Below are 15,305 nucleotides of genomic sequence, written 5' to 3'. Positions count from 1 at the left end.
CTGTGCGGTACCATGTCAGGGCCCTGGCCATGGCTGCAGTGTGGGGATGCATGTGCCACTGGTACCACATTACCCTGGTCAATGCCCACTGTATCCTGTCCATCACCTATGGACATTGGTGACAAAGGATGTATTGGCAGGATGACTGTGCACATAGATGGGGTCTACAGCTGTGTAGTGTCAATTGGCTGACCAATGACGGACCCTGGCACACCTACCTGTGCCATTACACAGGTTTCATCATCACTATCCACAGCAGCTGATTCAGGTTCCCTGCTGCATGACACCAGAGCAGCACCAGAACCTGTGGGAGTAAGACAGGAAACACAGTTTACAATGTGTACACAATGCCACCACTGATGCACACATGCACACATGGGCATTTGCAATGCACACATGCACACATGCACACATGCACACATGCGCACATGCACACATGCACACATGGGCACATGCACACATGGGCACATGCACACATGCACACACCTCAGTATATGAGATATCAACTCACAGACACAAACACACCTGCAATCAAACACATTGCACTACTGCTTCAGCCTGTTATTACTATTAGTATACAGAGTAGTGAAGGTAATGGTATTACACACTCACCAGCATGGATAGGCTGCATTGCTGTTACACCAGAGGGACCTTCTGAAAAGAGACATTCATCGTCAGTGGGCACAACTGTGCCATTGATACTGTGGGCATGTTACAGTTCAGTAGTGCAACAGTTAGCTTCCACAGGTGTACTGCAGATAATGAGGTTATCACTAATGCACAATAATTACCAAGATAACAGCTACAAATCGAGGACACACCCCACACATGCATAACCTAACAGTGTACAGAATGGTCACTATACACATGGCATGTAACCTGCACGCTCTGTGTCCTGCTGCTTTGTGGCTCCAGCCTCCATCATTACACATGTATGCTGTTGTTGTTTCTGCTGTGCTGGAGCCACAACACTCAGGAGTAGTCCCTCCAGTCTGGTGAGGGGGGGGTGTCTAGCCACCCCACCACCTGTGGCAAGCTGCTGCCTGTGGATATCCGACGCACGCTGATGGACATTTCTAATTAAATCACTGCAGTGATGGCGTACCTGCTCATATGTCCGGTTATGTGTGCCTATGACATTTACCCGACGGACCAGGTCTTGCCACAATGCAGCCCTCTCCTGCTGGTTCTGGCTGGTGCGGGAAAAGAGTACAGCGAAATCCCGCACCAAGCTCTGGTGTATCTCCTCCTCTTCTGCAGTGGAGTAGACTGGGTTCCGCTGGTGAACCATGTCCCTGAAAAGGAGAAGGGAAATATGTCAGCAATATCTGTCAGCAGACTATAGCACACATAATACACATTATACTTGACTGCAATGATATAACTTAGGCACCATATATAGCATCTGTCTGTCTATTGGGGGATACACATGTACATGACCAGATATCAGTGCTCATCCGACAACTGTGCAACAGTACCTGGCACACTCCATACAACAGACTAGTATACTGCAGCAGTCTACGCACTGTTTCAGGTACAATACACGACCCCACATTGGGGGTTTGAATCAAGGTACTATATGGGGAACATTATCAGCCCATGCACTGCACACAATGCACGTTTTATTTATTTTATTTTATTTATCATTTGTTGACTGGGAAAGTCCGACTAGGTTCCACAGAGCCTGTTTTCAGCGGAGGCCCAGGGAGAAATGCTCCAGATGCATGTCTTTGGAATGTGGGAGGAAACCGGAGTACCCGGAGGAAACCCACGCAAACACAGGGAGAACATGCAAACTCCACACAGAGGGCACCCCAGCCGAGAATCGAACCGGAGAACCTCTTGCTGTGAGGTGACAATGTTAACCACTGCACCACTGTGCCGCCCCCACTGCACCACTGTGCCGCCCATATACATATTTCACTGGTACTGCACACTACTCTTACTTGCCATAACCCTACCTACACCACAGTGACATACAGGGTAACACAGCACAACATATGGCAATGTAGTATGTGTTGATCGCAATACCCCACACACCTGTCTCTGGCCTCACACCATGGACACACACTACCATGACAGACAGATAGTCATGGTGAGCAATCACACCAGTACACAACATGCACCCAGTCACTAGCACACTCATTCCACCTCACATATTCAGTTTGCAATGTGTTAATGGGTGCGCATTGCATCCTAGGTAGGTAGTGTGCTTTTGGCCCTGGACCTACAGCAGCATACTGTTATGCTACCCTGCCCCTTGTGACACATGTGTTATGATCGTATCTGCTCCTTACAAACAGTTACACAGGATGACTCATATGGCATATTACCTATCAGCATAACATTCAGCAGGGGTATGTCTGACATCTACTCATGGGGAGGCTTGCTTCTTAATTCTGTGTGGTCTACTACAGGATATGTCATATCTGTGGGTAGGGTCCCGTACCTCCACTGTGTGCTCTATACTGCAGTGACAAGGATGACAGACGTAGGTAATTTGTGTTGTGGATGTTGGAGGTGTTACCATGGTTGGGAGACAACTGTCATGGGTGTGACCGAACTATGTATATCCAGCAGTGGTAACCTCTATGTAGGTAGTCTGTATGCACTCTATGGTGTTTGAGTGCATTGACACAGTTACTTGCATATGTCTGTGTCCTTCACCATATCTGTAGCTGTCATGGGAGGTACATACCGTGTAGGACATTGTGGGGTGTGGAGGGGTACAGTGACCTACATGTCCATAGCTGACACACCATGTCCGCTGACACATACCATGTACAGGTATTACAGGACTAGTGTGCCACTGTGTGTATCGATGTGGAGCCTATTGTACACTTGTTGACCCTGTTCCCCCCTGACACATGCAGTGGTGGGCAGGCATGTACATATGTGGTGGTTACTGGTGTCAGTGTTTTTGAATGGGGTATGGTACTCCAGTATCCACACTGGTGTTCACTCCATGCCTGTGACACCAGGCACCTGTATCAAGACATCTGCACACATGTGCCTCACACAGTCTATATATGTTTATATATATGTATATATATGTATTGATATATGTATATCTGTATATGGATATATATCTGTTTGAATATATGTATATATCATATGTATATCTAGATGTAGATATATACATATAGATGTGGGGAGAGAGGGGGAAAGAGTGAGAGAGAGAGAGACACAGGGTGAGTGTGAGGGGGTGGGACAGAGAGTGAGAGATAGTCATATACAGACATATCTGTTGTCAGTCAGATCTATCTGTATATGTGTAAGTCTCTACAGATATCTATATATGTATGTGTGTATTACATATATCTGTACATACATATTCTACCAATCTCGATGTCTGTGCAGTACATGAGAACCTAGTTCAAGGCTCCTGAGAGCACACCAGCGGTACCAGGCTATACCCCGTATCATGCATTTTGGCTCCAGGACTCGGGACAAAACGGAAAGGGAGGGGGTGTGTCCATATTCATGGAGGACACACACACCTCCAGGTTAGTGGCAACACATGAAGCATCACAGACCATCCAGGTGCAGATAACCATAGGCAAACCTGCTATACAACTGGTAGCATGTTACAGACCACCCTCCCAATCTCAGGGACCACAGTCGGCCTTCCTGTAGACATTGGAGGATATGAATGTCCCACCACACACCATCATATTGGGATAGTGCGACTACCCTAACATACACTGGGTGCATTATTCTACCCCAAACACCCTAGCCCAAAGGTTCCCGGTATTCACTATGTCAAATGCAATGGAACAGCTAGTCACCTCTCCCACAACAGGAGATAATATACTAGACCTGATCATCACAAACATGGGGACAATGTGCTACACACTGGAAGGATGCCCCTCACTAGTCACATCTGACCACAGACTAATCACCCTGGATATACATATCCCACCTCCCCCACAACACAACAGACTACAGTGGGAGACCTCTCACATGCCGACTTTACACATCTTATAACTGAGTTGGTATCCTGAATGCCCACTGGGCCAGTGTAATCCACTTCCCACAATGCAGACACCCTCACATATTCTTCTACAGACATCTCCAAGAATGCATGGATCATGCAATCACAAATGGAACCATGACCCTGTCCACCAAGGGCAGGCATCCTGTCTGGTGGACCCCAGCATTTAGCAACTTGCATAACAACAGATGGTAGCTACTGCACGGCAGAGCATACTTCCATAGAGCTACGGCATCTCTCATCAGCAGTAGTAGGCAGATGGGTTTTGTCGTACAAACATGCAAGGCCAACAATGAGAGGGACATCGCTATGGTCACTACAGATAACCACAAGGCCTTCCTCTGCTATGTTACACACCTGGGTGGGAACCCTCAGTTGTGTTCACAGTTAGTTCACAGTGACATACGCTACACTGAACACACAGATAATGCCAACAGTCTGGCAGACAGGTTCAGTGCAGGTTTCTACGCTCCCTCACCCACACATGTGGAATTACTTATCCCAGCTGACTGTAACCTCCCTGTCAACTTGGAAGTCCAGCTGGGAACCACCCTCAGTGGAGCTGTAAACACAGCAGCAATGGGACCCAACGGTATTGCAGGTTGCATGCTACGTGAACTGCAAGAGGAGCTACACATGCACATTACATGCTATTCAGCCGTAGCCTTACTACAGCATATGTACCTGGACATTGGCATACAGCAACAGTAATCCCACTCCACACAGGAGGCACCTCTACAGACCCTGGTAACTACCACCCCATATGCTTAACCAGCCTGGTCTGCAACACTATGGAAAGGATCATTATGGTACCCATACACAGAGACATTGGGGACTTAGACACTTGATCCCACCCAGTTTGGCTTTGTAGAGGGCAGATCCTACCTTATGAACCTGGTTGACCTTTTCAAATCAGTCACTATAGCCATTGCTGAGGGCATAGCAGTCCATACAGCCTACCTGGAATTGCCTACAGCATTCGACACAATACAGCACTCTGCCATCATAGACATGATCAACAGCTAACATGTAAATCCATATGTCACATGATGGGTTGCAAACCAGCTAACGGATAGAAACCCTATAGTCAACCTCACTGGTGCCATGTCAGACTCAGAGCCAGTCACATGTGGTGTCCCACAGGGCTCTGTCCTGGGACTACTGATGTTCAGCATATCATTCTCAGATGTGGAAGCAGACATGGGAGGGTAGTGGCTGACAATGTTCAAAGATGACTGCATACTAGGCGCCATAGGCAATACACCTGCTGACACATACATCCTACTAACAGGCCTCACGGACACCAACAACTGGTGGCGGAGTCATGGCCTGACACTGCATGCCACGTAATGTATACTCATACCCTTTTGGATGGACAAGGTACCTACATATTATCACATAGACAATAACCCACTGAGTACAGACAAAGTAATCGGAGACCTGGTGACACTGTGCAATGCTGACCTCTCATTTGACACCCACGTTGCCGAAGTGGTTAGATGGACTTCCTACCTTGCCCACCTTATCATGAAGGGATTCACATCCACATCAAAAGGGGTCATTGTACCCTTATACTCCTCCCTTATCAGGCCCATGACTGTGTACTATGCCCCATTTGGTATGTACCTCACCTGGCACTTGCAACAGCTAGGGGGACCCAATGAGTACATCACCAGGTGGATCAAGGGTCTGCAACCACTGTCATATGCTGCCAGACTAACGTAACTCATGCTCTATTCCATAGCATACTGCCTACGTAGGGGTGATCTGTCCCTGATGTAGTAGGCCATGTCCAATCTGGTAGTGATGGACATGTTCCACCTCATACAATCCAAATCCATCAGAAGCACAACAGCTACGGATTTAAACCTCAGCACAATATGAATAGGACATACTGTAGGGACAGATCCATCACTAAGAGGCTTCTCATACTGTGGAACAGGATCCCAGTTCATGTTAGGCAGAGACCCTCACTGACACTCTTCATATGCATTCTTGACAAGTGGATGGGAGATCATAGGTTTACAGCAGGGGTCTTCTCTGTGTCACTACTAGACAGAGGCACATTACACTAATGCTATTATGTAGGGGGATCTTCACTCTGTCACTACTATACAGAGGCGCAGGTTTCTAAATCTATTCTATACACTGTCTGCAGATAGCCTAGTACTATACTATGCCACTGTGAAACTATATCTGTCTATGTATTTCTACATCCCTGTCTATCTATGTATACACATATGCATATTATATATATACATATATACATACATATCTCGATATACATACGTATACACATGTTATATATATATATATATATATATATACTCCTTTTTAGGTCCACATATGTATACACACAGTAATGTACTGCTGAACACCCATTACTGTACCACCTACTTGTACATTGCACTACAACCTACATTGCTGTGTGCACATAGCTACCATCACATACATATGTATGTGGAGCCTTCAGTGACAGTTTCAGTATGTCCCCGTCCCTATGCACATCCTCATATACATAGATACAGACCAATAACACATCCGGAGGGTTCACAGTATGTAAAGTATTATAGTAGTACTTTACATTACCTGTGTTTGTTGCAGCTGTTTGTGTAGGCTTGCAGTTGCTTGGCCTGCTGTCTGCCTCTTTGCCTTGATGTTTCCGGTTTGTTATTTCTTTCTCTTTCTTTCTTTCTTTCTTTTTTTTTTTTTTTTTGGTTTTCTCTCTCTCTCCCTCCCTCTCTCTCTGTACCTCCAGCGGGTGCAATGACAGTATTGCATGTGTGGAATGGGAGTACAGGATGCTTTTGTAGGTATCTGCACATGTCCATGTGATGGCCTCTGCACCAATTGTTAGCCAGCATTTACTAATTGCATGCAGCCTGTTGTGTAGTGATTGCAGTTTTCACTGTGATTACAGGCCTGTGCTATAAAAAGGTCTGTTAGGTAGGCGTAGCCCTTTCAGATTATCAGGGTGGGGACCATGCTGGTTTGCTGTGGACACTGTTCTGTGAATGTAAGGGTTGGTATGTCTCTCATATTTCAGGCTGTGTTGTAGACACTGCAATGCATGTTGTTCTGTAAGCTACTGTTAGTACATTTGGCAGGGTGTCAGTGGGGCACAGTTGACATTTGTTTTCACATCAGGGTCATCCCTGTAACTCAGTCACAGTTGCTATGTCTGCACTCTTAACTATTCAACTATGGCTGTGTTTATCCTGCTCTGAGTATGTGTGTGGCTTGCCAGATGCTACTGTGACATTATTACCTAGTAGCTACCAACTAGCATGACTATTTCTCAATACACAGTACTATTTTACAAATCCACTAGATTTGACAGTAAATATACATGACATGCTTTGTGTGCTAGACTTGTATATTCCCTTTAAATTAATTCCTACTATTTTATGATATATTTCTTTCAGCACAATGTTCTTGTATAGCACTCATGGCTTAGTGGTAAGTCATGCAGACTAGTGTTTCCAAGGTCCTGGTCTCAAGACTGAGGGAGGTATTTTATTTTGCTGCTGAGAAAACTACAGGCCTTGTCATTCAGAGTGACTAAGGCACTTTTAAGCAGTTGTAAGCGGGTTAGCTCTGGTTTGCATGGAGGTCACGCATGCGCACTGCCGCTTAGCTTCGTGCACACACGCTTAGCTAAGCGCACAGAAGCGCACACCCACTTACTACTGCTTAAAAGTGCTTACTCTCAGACACCGCTATTTTCTTTGAAAGTAAAGAAAATGGGGAGATAGGAAAGTGGTGAAAAAGGGGTCACAAAGAGGGTAGGATAGTAGGGAAACGAGCTCGGGTTTTGCAGGAGGGATGTAGGTAAGGCCCATAGCTGCCCATTTCTTCATCAGCAACAGCTATGCATATGTTTGTAATTTTGTGTGACATTTGAAACCTTCCACCCCTGAGAGAGGTGTAAGGACAACAATAATACTTGTTGTACAGCCAATTGTAATTGACAGTTTACATGTCCAGCAGACATGTGTGCAAAATGGACAGCTATGTATGGGGTGTAATTTTTTTGTGGGTACAGACTGCCCTTTTTTTTTTTTTTTTTTCAGGTGAGAGTGGTATGTCAGGTACAGGAAGTCGGTATAGCTGGGGAGGCAGGTTGGGTAGGTTAACAGACAAGACAAACAAGACGCATACAGGGGCGGTGTATGACACATGTGGGGGGGGGGTTACACAATTGACGGGGACGGATGTTTGGATATCTCGAGCCCATGAGCTCACAGATGGCAACAGTGGAACTGAGATCCCCACCCATGGGCAGTTGCCACTGTGCCTTCACTGCCCAGGACGGGGCTGTGTTGGGGGCTGTGTAGGCCAGGCAGCAGGGATGCCCGTGAGTTGTGCCACCCATGCCTCAAGCTGGCGTAGGGGCCCAAGCGCAGCGTGCTGGATCTCCCTACGCACCACAGTCCGGACACTACGGAGGGTGAGTGGATGTTCTCCTCTGGCCACACTTGCAGAGGGGGGACGAGCCCCATCCCCTGCAGCGCTTCCACCCACAGGTGGCACAGGGCCACCAGAGGAGGGTCCAGCCTGGGCACTACTGCCAGGTGCACTAGCCAGCTGAGTTGGGAGAGCTGGGTCCGCTGGAACCCGCCTTCCCTGTCGTCCTATGTTTTGCATTATGTTATGACAGTTTGGGTTAGTAACGTACAATACCATTCACAATTAGTTGTAACAGCATGCATTAGTATTCCCATTAACCAGACACCCATATATTCAAGCCATTGAACAGTAAGCATAACACATGCATAATTTGAACAGCAATACACAATCCAACAACATGTAGGGTTGATTGATGGCAACAGGCCATCAGGTTTGGATGTATGAACAGGGCAGATGCATCAACGTACATGCAAATATGTATGAACCAACAGGACAAATGTCCAGGGGTGTTAATTGTGATTGCACATACCAATTTCATGTGGAATGGATTATATGTGATTATAGGGTAGGGTGAAGAAATATTTAATTAACAACTTCAAATACCAATACATATGCTGTACATTTCTACTAGCTGCAGATATATACCCACTACAGTTCTGCCTACAGTTTCCTATGTGATAACTACTTCAGGTTGGTGATAGGAATGTTACTGCTACATCAATATACATTTCATTTTTATTCATACACATTCATATCTGGCTCTGTTCAGCTACATCATCCTGCTACATTTGCTTTATATAGCTATAGACAACTGTGGATGTTTGGTATTTCAGACAACCATACTATCTCCATATTGCAGACTGAGAGCAACATATCCAGATTTTGGGACAGACATTCCAGCTGCAGTACTGTTTTCAGCACATGTTACTGTTTGGTTCTGCCTGTCACATTCATTTCATTCTGTACTGACTGCAGTATACTTTATTCAGGAGTTATTACTACTTTATTGGTGGATTCATACCTCTTTCTCACACTCTCTCACTTGTTTTATTTTTACAATTCAGGATGGTACTTAATTCTAGACTTTATTGACATGTTTTACCTGTAGTTATAACAATCCTTTCCAACAGTCTCACTTATGTCATGTTTCTGAATTTCAACAGGGATATATTTCACACGTGTTTTACTCAGCTTCTGCAGCTGTACTTTTCAGCCTGCTGCAGGTTATGTACTATTATATTACAGGTGGGACATCTTATTTCAGACTTGTTTCATTTTTATGTTTGGATTACAGGCTGCATCACACTTTTGTAATCAAGCAATACTTGCAAACCCTCTTACACTGTTACTTGCACATTTTATTAATTAGTGACTACACTGCACTCTTTTGTTAACTGTCATACTTATATATTTATTTACAGTTACAGGGAGAGAATTACTGACCTGCCTGGTGGCGCAACCGCACCAGCCTATTGCCATAGGCTCGACAGTTCGCAGAACGGACACCTGCAGCTGTAATATAAATAAAGTAATATTGGAATACACATCTCCATAATATCAGCTAGGTTAATTTCTTACATAAATAATTACATGTAACTTACTCAGTAGTGGGGCGTTGGGCATTTGCCGGGCCTTCTGGATCCAACGGTTCAGTTGGTCCTGCTTCCATCTCTTCAGGTCCGCATGGTGGTGACGGACCTGCTCACCAGTCCTTGGTATTCCTGTGGCACTGGTGAGATCATGTGCCAATTGGTCCCACACCTCAGCCCTATATACTCCCCACAGGACCTGGCCCTGCATGAGTTGGGCCTCATGATTATGGACGAGGAGCCAAACCATATATTTGGACTCCTCAACGCCCCATCTCTGTGCTTGGAAGCAACTACCCTCACCTACACCTGACATCCTGGCTGCAAGTCGGTTCTACAATCAGTTATGCTGTGTATTCCCGCCTATTGGGCTTATATATGCCGTTTTTCCCGCACTTATCTGTGATTGGCCATTTTGGAATTGTATCAGCTTCACAAAACCTGCTTTGTCATGCTCCTCTTTCTATTCATTCCAATATATATGCTATTACTGCATTTCTAAGTGTAACTGTCATGGCTTAGTGGTTCAGTACTTTGACTGTGGTGCATGGTATCCTGGGTTCGAACCTGGCCATTGCTTTTTATATTTTATGACTGTCTACACAGGCTAGGAGGTGTGTCTGTGTAAAGACAGTTTTGATACAGCTTGCTCAACATTGCCTGCCGGTTAGCTTGTTGGCGCGGTGCACAGCTCCGCGCAAATGGATCACGCTGGTTTACGCGTGGTTTGGCTGTCAGCACGCACATTACGCTCAACTCAACTACAGGCACACAGTTTCAGCGTGTTAAAATGCTGCTCAACCCCGGGCACTCATTTTACACCTATTAAACCACTGCTCACCCACGGGATCACATTTTACACCTGTTAAAACACTGCTCACCTACGGGCACTCATTTTACACCTGTTAAAACACTGCTCACCTACAAGCAGATATCCTCAACTTGTTAGACTGTAGGTCAGCTATGGGCACATCTCACATTTTTGTTTTATTTTTTTATCTCACATTTCTTCAAAATACATGGCCCATTTCATTACATTTTACATAAAATATAATTTTATATATGTACATATATGTCAGGGACTTGTTTCATGCTTATTTCACTAAAAATAAAAATTGATGTTGTGGGGGCTCGAACCATGACTGCCTCCTCTTCAGCCAACATCTCTACCTCTACGCTATTGCTTCTTGGCTTACTTTGCATATTTAGTTCTTATATGCTTTTCCACTGACTGCTAACTGTGGCTAAGCGACGGGCACGCCCACGCAAACAAGCGCACTCACGGGCAAACATCTTTACAACTTATAAAAAAAATTATTAGATGTTCATTTCTACATTTTATGTTCATAGTCTGTGGGGGCATGTGTTGTGTTGTGTTTATTCACATTTACACAGACTCTGTCATGGGGGTTTACTTTCGGGACTTTTACTCTTCTGGGGGCATGTCCGTTTGCAGGGCTTGCCCTACGGACACGCCCCTACTGTCTTACATGGACCGTGTTAGCCTTAGTTGTGATTCAGCATGCCCTCATGCATATGCATGCCATGCTGACGTCACACCGTTTAACTGCAGCCTCCGTGTAAGCCTTGTAACTCTTACACGGAGGCTTTGTGAATCCTGCCCAGTATTTATTTAACTGATTTAAAATACACTGACATACACATACTTATTACCCTAAACCCAGACTTGCAAATAAACCTTTCTTTGTCTTTTTGCAGGTAACAGTGGATGGGCATCTTTATGGAAGAAATATGGATCTCGTTTACCCTTAAATGACATCTGCAACTATATCACATCACGTGATGTTAAGGAAGCTGTCGACAGAATGGGTCTGAAGTGTCAGCACTATGACCTTCCATCCATTATGGATATAACGGAATGCTTTATTGATGGCAATGAAGAAGGAGAGCTTCTGGTAGATTTTCTTACAGAAACACTTCACTTCTCTAAAACTGCACCTCCAAGCTTTAAGTCAGAACTCATGGAGTATCTGAAACAGCCTGAATGTAGCACAAGGAGAGATGACAAAATTGTTTTTAATAATACCTTGGGTGCAATTGTTGTAGAACCATTGTTTTAAATGCATAGTTTTTACAGTTTCTTAATAAAATAAAGTAAGATTAAAGTACTAATCTATAAACTCATCAATTAAACTCATCAATGAAATAAAATAAAATAAAAAATAAGCCAATTACTAATCTATGAACCTATTATTATGGTGCATAACTTTATAACAATGCTATATCACTTCTTTTCGCATGCTTCATATGAGTATATTTACATACATGTATATCTGGAAGTAGACCTTTCCATAAGAAGGTGATGCTTAGTAGAATATATGTACCTGCAGATGTTGCAGAAAAAAAATCACTATTTCTTTTTTTACTACTCTGTGTAAGATATGAGGGGGAAACAGCTTGACAGTGGCAATTAAAAATATGTCAAAACTATTTCTACTTTGAAAACTGCAAAGAAAACCTACAGCATTTAAATAATGTAATTCATTTCTTAATACAATATTGTTTTATCACTGTGTTTTTCTGCTGATATAACAAAGTGTTTCCACGCTGCAGCAGTAATAACTATTTTTTTTTGTTGGGGGGTGCAGCACAATAGAGAGTCACCTTAAACTGAAAGTGTTGTTATTGCATACTTGCCCCACATACGATTTCCTTATTTAATAAAGTGAGTGAGCAGTCCTTAAATGTCAAGCAAAAAAACAAACATTTTATTTAAAGATGTGAAGAATCACAGAGTCTTTTTCTTTTCCAAATAGTAGCATTTATTAAATCATTATTTTTGACAGATTCCTTCTGACAGATTAAATGCTACTATTTGGAAAAGAGAAAACTCTGCATTTCTCTATATCTTTATTTAAAATGTTTGTTTTTGCTTGAAATTTAAGGACTGTTCACTCTATTTCCACTTTATTTGCATTCTGGATGTACTTCAGTAGCACGTTTTTTCTCAGAGAGAGCCCTAAAACAGTCCATCTATTGCTGGTGTTTTTCAATTTTTGCTTATTTAATAAAATGATTCATCTGATTTATACTGAAATTGTCTTTATTCACTAAATGTGCTCAGTATACTTAGTTTACTCAAAACTTTACCATATTTTACTAGAATGACTGATCAGCATGGACTTAAGGCATAGCCTTCCAACTCAGTTAAGTCAAAATTACCATTACGAATTTATATAATAATGTTTCACATTTATGTCATGGTGGAAATGCTGTGGGGTAATGACTGGACACAGGAAAGAAGGGAGAGTTAACTGATTTCTTCCAATGGAGCTCAAAACATTTATAATGTAACTTCCAGTGAGTGGAGCCAAAGCTTTTTGATAGGATCAAATTATATCTTTCCAATTCAAACAAATGTTCATATCTCTGAATCCGTAGAGGTTGCTAAAGAACTGTTAATGGAAAACTCTTCAGCACAAACTGTTTTTATAGTGGTGGTATTCTTTAGGTTCTAGGTCTTAAACTGAATTTTATAAGATGCATAAATACAGTGTGCTGGATTCCATAAAGTCTGCAGAAGGTATTTACAGACAGCACAGCATGCCAAAGGAAGATTCCAGAGCACCTGCTGTGGACATGATTCCAGAAGACATGCTGCAGGCAGATCAACCACTTAAGTATTCGGAGTGGAATAATTAGGGATTCTGCACACACCAGTATGATTCCAAAACATATGTGCACACAGTGCAACTCAAATATGACAAACTGCTATGCCAATTCCATTTCCATAATTGACAGTGAATACATTACAGACCCCAAGGATTTCAGGCAAATACTACACATTATGGCAAAATCTGTAGCAAAATGGAAAAAAATATAACAGTGCAACCTGCTGTTGCTATACTGTAATGAGCAACAGTGATGCAAGCCATAAATGAGAATGTGGCTGTGCATTCTACAAAGCAGCCAGCTAGAGACAGAGCAAGGCTGCAATTAAACCAGTTGTCAGACCAGCAAATCATTTACAGATACCATCTAGACAGACAAATGGTGCACGCTGTCTGTAGCATGTGTGCCCCACACATCTCTGTGCAGACCCTGCGAGGAAACCCCATCTCCCTTGAAACAAAAGTGTGTCTCAACCTGTGTAAACTCACATCTGGGACATTTCAGAGACATATGGGGGTGCTGTGGGAGTATCACACCGACAGCTGCTAGTCGTATTCTGGCTAAATTCCTGACAGCAATGTGCAGCAAAGTGGATGACTACCTACACGTTCCATCCACACCCATGGAGTAGACTACTGTAATGCACTGGCTTTATAACATTGCAAACTCCCCCCATGTACTTGGTGCAATTGATTGCACACACAGACCTATCTAGATGCCAGCAAATCCAGAAGCAGACAATACATAAATAGAAAGGGATTAAAAACCAAAAAGAAAAATCTAGTAAAGTCAGACTTTCCACTGTGTGATACATTAAACCTCTTACATTGGAGGTGACATGGGATATATACAAATTATCCTTTAAGGACATCAGGTGTTTCAGCTAAATGGCAATTCTGAATGCCTGTGACTTTTTCTTTTAAGTCTATTTACAGACAATTTCAAACCAAAAAAGGCAAACACCACTAGCAGTACCTTCTTATAGAATCATCAGCACAGCACAAGCAAAATATTTGACTAACATTTGGATACACAGGGTTGTTGTACCCAACTGATATCCATAAAAATTACGGTGACTTGAAAATATCCCAACTAACAGACTAAAACAATAAGTAAAAAGGTCACACAGAAAAAAACAATCAGTTAAAAACTAAAAAGAAAAATCTAGCAAAGCTAGACTTTCCACTGTGTGATACCTTAAACATCTTATATTAGAGGCAACATGGGATATATGCAAATTACCCTTTAAGGACATTAGGTGTTTCAGCTAAAAGGTAATTCTGAATGTCCATGACTTATTCTTTTAAGTCTATTTATGGACAATTATAGGCCAAAAAGCCAAACTCCACTAGCTGTGGACATGCAAGTTTCTGCCTTCTTATGGCATCATCAGCACAGCATAAGTGAAATGTTTAGCTAACATTTGGAAACACAGGGAAAGTCTAGCTTTGCTAGATTTTTCTTTTTGGTTTTTAACTGATTGTTTTTTCTGAGTGACCTTTTTACTTATTGTTTTAGTTTGTTAGTTCGGATATTTTGCAGTCACCCTAATTTTTATGGCTATCAGTTGGGTACAACAACCCTGTGTTTCATTATTTAGTGAATTCAATTCTCAATGATTTGCTAGGAAGCCACAAATTTTAAAAGGAACCAGCAAGAAATTTGAGCCAAATGTGCAG

The 15,305-nt window shown here is 43.0% G+C and overlaps 1 protein-coding gene across 3 annotated transcripts in view; it reads left to right on the top strand.

The window, feature by feature from the left end:
• Window positions 1-13,045, top strand: part of LOC122804826 (histamine N-methyltransferase-like) — a 432,475-nt gene extending 419,430 nt beyond the window's left edge. For all 3 annotated transcript variants that reach the window (XM_044074968.1, XM_044074966.1, XM_044074965.1), the window contains one exon: window positions 11,713-13,045. In XM_044074968.1, the coding sequence (XP_043930903.1) occupies window positions 11,713-12,074 (362 nt within the window). In that variant the 3' untranslated portion in view covers window positions 12,075-13,045. The remainder of the gene's footprint in view (window positions 1-11,712) is intronic.
• Window positions 13,046-15,305: the final 2,260 nt, after the last annotated feature.

Source organism: Protopterus annectens, chromosome 6.part0 (genome assembly GCF_019279795.1).
Source record: "Protopterus annectens isolate FY-2018-M chromosome 6.part0, PAN1.0, whole genome shotgun sequence".
Lineage (NCBI taxonomy): Eukaryota > Metazoa > Chordata > Ceratodontiformes > Protopteridae > Protopterus > Protopterus annectens.
This window is presented reverse-complemented; position numbering and strand designations above follow the sequence as displayed.